Raw genomic sequence first — 8780 nt, forward strand, 5'->3', positions numbered from 1 at the left:
TGTATATATATATATATATATACATATGCGTGTGTGTGTCTCATCTTCTCCCTTCTTCAGGGATCGCCACAACAAACTAACTCGCACTAAGACTTTGCAAATGTTTTTCTTTTTACGCCAGATGTCCTTCCTGATGCAACCACAGACCACCGAGCTACCACAGCTCTCTGTGTGGAGCAGAGAGCTGCTATCTAGGGTGGCCATGGGAGCAGATGGTGAGGGTTAAGGGCCTTGCTCAAGGGCTAAGAGTGGGGCAAATGAGGGTGGAGGTATGTGTGGGTGCTTCTTCTTCCCCATCCACATTTTGATGTTGTTGGTACGGGGACTTGAGCTGAGTTGACCTTCTGATCACAGGCCCACATTCTCTAACCTATGCCCCACCTCTCCCCCCAAAAATGCTCTACAATATAAAAATAAAATAAAAATAAAAAATGTGCATTACTTACTGTGTGTGGGAAAGGCTTACTATTAAACACTGTGAATCAACTGTTGGTTTGTCTCCACAGCATATAGATGTTCTACTGGACCACATGGCGCAGATTAAATATCTGATTTTATCAAGTGAAAACTGATACGGCAAGACAAACCTGCTTCAAGTCAGTTCCTCTGTTTCTGTCAGCTGCAAAATGGGTCCGTTTTCTAAACACATGGGACTTTTACTAAAACTCAAGTGAGTCAGGTACATCTTCATGCAAGAAAACAGTAAAATTATACATTTTTTGAGGTAAACTGTTTACAGTTAAAACACTTTTGAGATTTCTGGCTGACTTTCCAATTTGTTTTTGCCAGTTGTCTTACTTAAAATATAATCAAATCATATAACCTTGGTTTTTTAATATATTTTGTATCCTTCATTGTTTTTAAATAAAACATGTTTACATGTTGCTGAAAAAATAATTAACAGGTTGACAAAGCATCCAATAAAAAAGTTAAAATTGCAAAAACTGTCTGGCTAAAACATATGGACGGGCTCATTTTGGTCACTAATGAATAGCAGGCACCACTTTGAATCTGGAAAATAATCAAGTTGGTAAGTACCTGCTGGTCTGAGCCACAACAATTTAGAAAAAGCTGCTGAAGTTTTCTGGAAGAAAAAAAAAAAGGAAAAAAGAAATAAAGAAATAAAAATCAATTTAAAAGCCCTGGACGTTTACTTACCAGAGTGTGAAAGTCAAGATGTCTATCTGAATGTGGGCTCATTTACTCAAAAAGTTAACTCAACAACCCTTTCCACAACCTACACAACCTGTTACAGGTCATTAACCAGTGTGGATGGCCACTTAAAATAATGGTTTATCGTGTACTACACAGCTTGGTGTGGCAGCATCAAGGACTCTGGAATAAAATTGTTCAGCCGTGACAACCCTTATCATGTAAATTCCACTAAGTCATTGTGCGCTATTATAAAACAAATATTAGTTGTGATTTTATTACATTTTATTACAAGCATTTTACAGTGCCTTGCAAAAGTATTCGACCCCCTTGAACTTTTCAACCTTTTGACACATTTCAGGCTTCAAAACATAAAGATATAAAATTTTAATTTTTTGTGAAGAATCAACAAGTGGGACACAATCGTGAAGTGGAATGAAATGTATTGGATGTGTCAAACTTTTTTAACAAATAAAAAACTGAAAAGTGGGGCATGCAATATTATTCGGCCCTCTTGCGTTAATACTTTGTAGCGCCGCCTTTTGCTGCAGTTCCAGCTGCAAGTCTCTTGGGGTATGTCTCTATCAGTGTTGAACATGGAGACACTGAAATTCTTGCCCATTCTTTTTGCAAAACAGCTCGAGCTCAGTGAGGTTGGATGGAGAGAGTTTGTGAACAGCAGTCTTCAGCTCTTTCCACAGATTCTCGATTGAATTCAGGTCTGGACTTTGACTTGGCCATTCCAACACCTGGATACGTTTATTTGTGAACCATTCCATCGTAGATGTGTCTTTATGTTTTGGATCATTGTCTTGTTGGAAGATAAATCTCTGTCCCAGTCGCAGGTCTCTTGCAGACTCAAACAAGTTTTCTTCCAGAATGTTCCTGTATTTGGCCCCATCCATCTTCCCTGTCCCTGCTGACAAAAAGCAGGCCCAAACCATGATGCTGCCACCACCATGTTTGACAGTGGGGATGGTGTGTTCAGGGTGATGAGCTGTGTGGCTTTTACGCCAAACATGTCATTTTGCATTGTGGCCAAACAGTTTGATTGTGATTTCATCTGACCAGAGCACCTTCTTCCACATGTTTGGTGTGTCTCCCAGGTGCTTGTGGCAAACTTTAAACAACACTTTCTATGGATATCTTTGAGAAATGGCTTTCTTCTTGCCACTCTTCCATAAAGGCCAGATTTGTACAGTGTGCGGCTGATTGTTGTCCTATGGACAGACTCTCCCACCTCAGCTGTAGATCTCTGCAGTTCATCCAGAATGATCATGGGCCTCTTGGCTGCATCTCTGATCAGTCTTCTCCTTGTTCCAGTTGAAAGTTTAGAGGGACGGCCAGGTCTTGGTAGATTTGCAGTGGTCTGATGCTCCTTCCATTTCAATATGATTGCTTTCACGGTGCTCCTTGGGATGTTTAAAGCTTGGGGAATATTTTTGTATCCAAATCCGGCTTTAAACTTCTCCACAACAGTATCTCGGACCTGCCTGGTGTGTTCCTTGGTCTTCATGATGCTTTCTGGGCTTTGAACAGAACCCTGAGACTATCACAGAGCAGGTGCATTTATACGGAGACTTGATTACACACAGGTGGATTCTATTTATCATCATCAGTCATTTGGGACAACATTGGATCATTCATAGATCCTCACTGAACTTCTGGAGTGAGTTTGCTGCACTGAAAGTAAAGGGGCCGAATAATATTGCACGCCCCACTTTTCAGTTTTTTATTTGTTAAAAAAGTTTGACACATCCAATAAATTTCATTCCACTTCACTGTTTTGTCCCACTTGTTGTTGATTCTTCACAAAAAATTAAAATTTTATTTCTTTATGTTTGAAGCCTGAAATGTGTCAAAAGGTTGAAAAGTTCAAGGGGGCCGAATACTTTCACAAGGCACTGTAGGAGAATACATTGTTTTTATTCAATGGAAGAAAATTTAAAGCTGTTTCCTATTTGCCTTTATTTATTTTTTCATTCTAGATACACAAATTTGACTTTGGGGGAACTAAATTCAAGTTTTATCAATATTAAGTTAAATATGTGTTAAGCCGTACATCAGCTTCTTAAAAGTTGTGAAAATTACAGCAGTCGGCAGACAGAGAAGAAAGAAAATGAATTGAATTATCCACTTTTATTCATTCTTGTCTGAGGTTTAAGAACATTTATGAGAACACTGTACTTGCTTAATAATAACTTTATTGAAGAATACAGTGGTTGTTGCAGATTTTCTCAATTTAAATTAAGTCATATTTGGATTGCAAGGTGAACAAAGTTATGTCTAAGAAATTCCAAGACTTTAGTTTGGTCACATATTGCCCAGCTCTACTCCATTCGCTGTGACCAAAGTTAAGGAGAGCTTAGCAAAGTAAAACAAATGGAACCGGTCCATGGTCATAACTTTCAACATCCATAACGGAAGGCAAAGCTGTGAAGTTGCTGAGAAAACTTCCTTCATTTGATTCTGCATGCAATTCTCTCGATACACACAACAGATATTTCAAATCTGTATAAAGCAGCTCAAAAGTACACAACTGAACACACAATCACAATGATTTTTTTTTCTTCCATCAGGTTGATGTAAAGTGATAAAACAATCCCAACAACTTATTTCCTCCAGTCTAAAATTAATTTATCACTGACTTGGAATAAAATAAATGATTGTGCTTTTAAACCCCAAGTGGAACAAATATTACAGACAAGATGTAGATGTACATCACTTAGAAAACATTAACACTGATATATAAAATTCGAAGCACTTCTGTGGCAGTAAACAATTTACAAGATGGCTGGTAATGACTGTAGATCAGTTACGAGACAACAGAAACAAATATACAAACCGCATCAAGCAGTGCTTTTGGAGATACTCACATCAGCCATCAAATGTGCATTCATTATACTTTTTTTGAGCAACCAGCAGATCAGAGATCTGCAAACTGCTCAACAACAAAAGCTAAGATCATAAAGTCCACAACCGTTCTTAGCCCACTTTTTTAACAGCAAATGAAAAATTCAAAGTAGAAAATATTGTGCATTGTGCAGTGTCTTTCTTCGTATTGAAAATGTCCTTTGAACCATCTGCAGGATATTCTTCTTGTACTTCCAATGTGTCTTAGCTCTTCAGCAGCTGTGAAGATAAAACAGTCTCAGTTGCTTTGTATGCGTCTGATATTTCATAATTTTCCACACTGACAATAGCAAACACTTAAAATCAGCAGAAAGGCTTGTTTGCACTTGATAATATAAAATATACTCACTAATACAAAACATTAGGCAGACAGACAGATTGGTGGAAATGGATTTAAACTACCCTTGCTGAAAGATTGTGAATGTGTGGCAATGATTACAAGGCACATTGCTGGTCTCATGTCAGTATGGTGTTACATTCCTTTCAGGTACCAATACTGTAAGGAACTGAATGATACAGTTGAAACAAAAGTCAAATTCCATGTTTGTGCATATAAACTTGGCTGATAAAGGCAATTCTGATTCTGATTGTATCCTTTCCTGCAACAAGAACAGCGGTCTATAGACATGTGATGTGGTTGGACAGGCTTGTTAACACTTTGCCAGCGAGCTCTCTCAGGAAGGGTAAGACATATGAAGCAACCTGAAATCATACTCTATGTTTCCCCACACCATGAGTAACACTGATGTGTCTCCATCAATATTAACAGGATTGGTCATTCTTCTCTTACAGCAACCATGCAAACGATGGTCATCTGTGGTGTTGCAGAACGGAGATTCATTGCTAAAAATAACACAACTCCATTCATCATCAGCCCATGTCTTCCAGTTATGAAACCACGACAAACATACCCACTTCTTCTCTGGTGTTAATGATACTTGAAATTTGTCTGATGCCTGTTGTAAAGACACAGTGTGGAATGACAATGAGTAAAGTGTCTGAAATCTGTTTCTGGAAGCTGGACACATGTGTCAAGGAATGTTCTAATGCTTTATGCAAAATATGAAGATACTCCCTTGTTGTGCTCTGCTTTGGGTGACCAGAACCTTTAAAGCTTATGTCTATGTCCTCGCATATCCATTGGTCCCAATATCAGGCCAATATGACATTTGTACATCCCAAATCCTAGGCAGTTGTAAGATGTGACTGCCAAGCCTCATGCAAACCAACTATGTGTTCAACTCTGTTAACTGTTGGTAATAATGACAAACACATCTATGAGGAATCTTTGATGATTGGTGATCTTCACTCTTCACCTTCAACTCTTCCTCTTGAGTGAAGTGATAGCACTATCACTTCACTCAAACATATATGCCCTCTGGTGGCTGTTTTAAAATAAACAGCCCCTTGCAAACTGAATTATTTACATACCCCTCAGTAGTCTGCTTGCATTCTAAATTACATACAAACCAAATTAGTCCATCTGAGATATGTTGTTTTTGTGTTAGTCAGTATATTTTAAGTCAGTGTCAAGCAGTGGAAGCGATACACTGAGGACCTTCTTAATCCCAACAGCACATCATGCATGGATGAATCTGAGTCAGGGGATTTCAGGGATCGGTCCGTTCATAACAGCTGAGGATGCTGAGGTAGTTATAAAGATCCATGGAGTGATCTGGAGGTGGACAAGATCTGACCTAAGTTCCTCAAAGACCTGGATGTTGCTGGGCTGTCTCTGTTGACACACATTTGAAAACACATGCAGACTTAAGGGCAGTCCCACAGGATTGGCAGACTGAGGTGGTGGTTCCCCTCTTCAGAGAGGGGGAACAATGATCTTGTTTCAGGTACAGAGGAATCACACTCAGAGCATGATATTGACAGACGGATTGGTGCAGTGTCTGCAGTATTGCAGACTCTGTACCGGTCTGTTGAGGTGAAGAGGGAGCTGAACTGTAAGGCAAAGCTCTCTGTTTACCAGTCAGTCTACGTTCTTACCATCACCTATCATCATGAACTCCAAGTAGTGACTGAAAGAAAAAGATCGCAGATAGAGGCGACTGAAATGAGTTTCCTCCCCAGGGTAGCTGGACTCTCCCTTACAGATAGGGTGAGAAGTTCAGTTATCTGGGAGCGACTCGGAGTAGAACCAGTGCTCCTCCCCATTGAGAGGAGCCAGTTCAGGTGGATCGGGCATCTGGTAAGAATGCCCCTTGGGTGTCTGCCTAGGGAGGTGCTTTGGGCATGTCCGATTGGGAGGAGACCCCGGGGAAGACCCAGGACATGCTAGAGAGACTATGTCTCTCGATTGGCCTGGGAACACCATGGGCTTCCCCCAGAAGAGCTGGAAGAGGTGACTGTGGACAGAGATGTCTGGACCTCCCTGCTCAAAGTGCTGCCCCGCGACACGGCTTTGGAACAAGTGAAAATAATGGATGGATGGATGGATGGATGGATGGATGGATGGATGGATGGATGGATGGATGGATGGATGGATGCATTGAAGGGTGGACAGATGGATGGATGGATGGATGGATGGATGGATGGATGGATGGATGGGAATCAGACTCATCAGCCTACTTGGTAAGGTCTGATCAGATACACCATTTCCACAGCTTCCACAATATTGTGTACTCTGTGCTGGTCCATTGAGGTGAAGAGGAAGTCTGGCTACAAAACAAAGCTCTCTGTTGGTTGGCCTTACCCTCACCTATGGTCAAAACTCTGGGTAGTGAAGGAAAGAACAAGATCTCTGATAAAGGCAGTCAAAATAAGATTTATCTGAAGGATAGCTGGGCTCTCCCTTTGAAAAAAAAGAGTGAGTCATTCAGTTTTCTAAGACAAAAAGAAACAATGAAGGATCAGGCATCTGGTAAGGCTGCCACCAGTACACCCTGTTTGCTTTTCCCCATACATGGAAGGAGAGCCTATGCGAAGACCCAGGTCATGCTGTAGAGACTATGTTTCTCAGCTGGCCTGAGAATATCTTGAAATTCTCCTGGAAGAGCTGGAAGAGGTAGCTGTGGAAAGAGAAGTCTGAGCCTCTCTGCTCATGCTGCCGCCCTCACAACACATTTTCAGAACACATGGCAGATTAATGGATGGATGTGTTGAGTCTTGATTTTTGTTTACCTCATCCACCTGTCCTGTAGAGGAATCCTGCTCTCCCTGTTTGGTCCTGGAGCTTCCACAAGATTGAAAGCCAGATGAGTTAGAGCCTTGCTCCCTCTGAGCATGTGTTGATGGGAAAGAGGGACGACTGTACAGAAGTATGTCCCTTGATTCTGTGGCAGAGACATTAAACACAACCAGCACATTGGCTGAACATTAAACAACATCTGAAAGTTTCAAAGTAAGGGAATTAATCATCAGTACCTGAATGCTGACGGCTTTTGTTGGTTCCTTTCCCTCCTTGTGGAATTTTGTGTGTCTCTTGACTTTCTCTTTGCTCTAATGCACCATCCCTGACCTTGTGAGTCCCAGCGCTGCCTCGTCTGCCCCGGGCCTGCCTGGAGCCCATCCGAGGCAGAGTGGCCCCTCTCACTTTGTAGTCACAGTGGGATATCTGACTGGAGAAATTAAGAGGCATACAAGTATCTGGAAATAAAGCAGAACAAAATAAGTGTAAAGTTAGAGCTATTAAAAATTTGGAGCAGCAAATACAAGTCATATCTCTGTTGTTACCATCACTGAAGAGATCTTTGGATTGGCAGCTTTCTTGACCAGACTGGTTTGGTTTATGCCTCCTGGGCCTTTTATGTGTTATAGCAGGACTCATGTTGCTGTCTGTTGACATGGGGCTGCTTGCCCGCTGCTGTCGCCGTCCTGAAATTGTCACGCAAAATACAAACCTCAGTAGTACAAACATTTAACTTACATACAGCAGGTGACATGAAATTACAGCTCACTACACAGTGATGTGCAGTTTGTAATTAAATTGTTCTTGATTCTTAGTGCCAATAAACAATACTAAGATAATTCCAATTTTTTTGACGAGGAGTTTTTCAGAAAAATTATGAACAATTAATATCTCACCTGCTAACCGCTACAAAATGGAATCAGGTTGGAGAAAACCTGTTCTGGTCAGTCTGAGAAGCTAACTGCTACTCTGAGTGAGACTAAGACCAAGATGGAATGCTGCCATCGTACAACTACATTCCTAAAAATGTATAACGGTCCATGGGGAAAGCTGTTTTGTAAACATGGACACTACTTCCAATTTTGCATTACACTATTATTGTGGCAAAACATTCTGATTGTCCTACCAGAAAGGCCCCAGGCTGCAGCAAAAGTACAACAGCTAACCTCAATAACCGTGTAAAGCAAAATTTATAGTTATGCAAACATTTATGATAGAGCTCACATGAACCATGAAAAAAAAAAAGAATGGAGTTGTGTTGAGAGGGTAGCTTTTATGTACTTGTTTGCTTGTTTGTTTATTTCAAACATGTATAAAATAAGCAAGAAAATAATGTAACAAAATAAATAAAATGAAACATATTTGGAAAAGCAGTGAGAAGTACTCTTCGCTTTCTTTCAGCTGCCCCCTTCTTCAGGGGTCGCCACAGCGAACTAACTCGCATAAAGACATGGCATTTGTTTTTATGCCTTATGTTCTTCCTGACATAACCGCAGATCACTGAGCTACCACAGCCCTCTGTGTGGAGCAGAGAGCTGCCATCTAGGGTGCCCGGGGGGGGGGGGGGGGGGGGGGG

At 41.0% G+C, this 8780-nt stretch overlaps 1 protein-coding gene across 1 annotated transcript in view; it reads right to left on the bottom strand.

Moving 5' to 3' along the window:
- Nucleotides 1-4137: 4137 nt before the first annotated feature.
- The window catches only part of LOC119420278 (roundabout homolog 1), a 7570-nt gene continuing 2927 nt past the window's right edge, over nt 4138-8780 (bottom strand). The window contains exons 3-6 of the mRNA XM_037687666.1: nt 7750-7890; nt 7441-7662; nt 7198-7349; nt 4138-4284 (exon numbers count right to left, since the gene is read on the bottom strand). Coding sequence (XP_037543594.1) covers nt 4270-4284; nt 7198-7349; nt 7441-7662; nt 7750-7890 — 530 coding nt within the window. The 3' untranslated portion in view covers nt 4138-4269. The remainder of the gene's footprint in view (nt 4285-7197; nt 7350-7440; nt 7663-7749; nt 7891-8780) is intronic.

Source organism: Nematolebias whitei, chromosome 14 (assembly GCF_014905685.2).
Source record: "Nematolebias whitei isolate Nwh7 chromosome 14, NemWhi1, whole genome shotgun sequence".
NCBI lineage: Eukaryota > Metazoa > Chordata > Actinopteri > Cyprinodontiformes > Rivulidae > Nematolebias > Nematolebias whitei.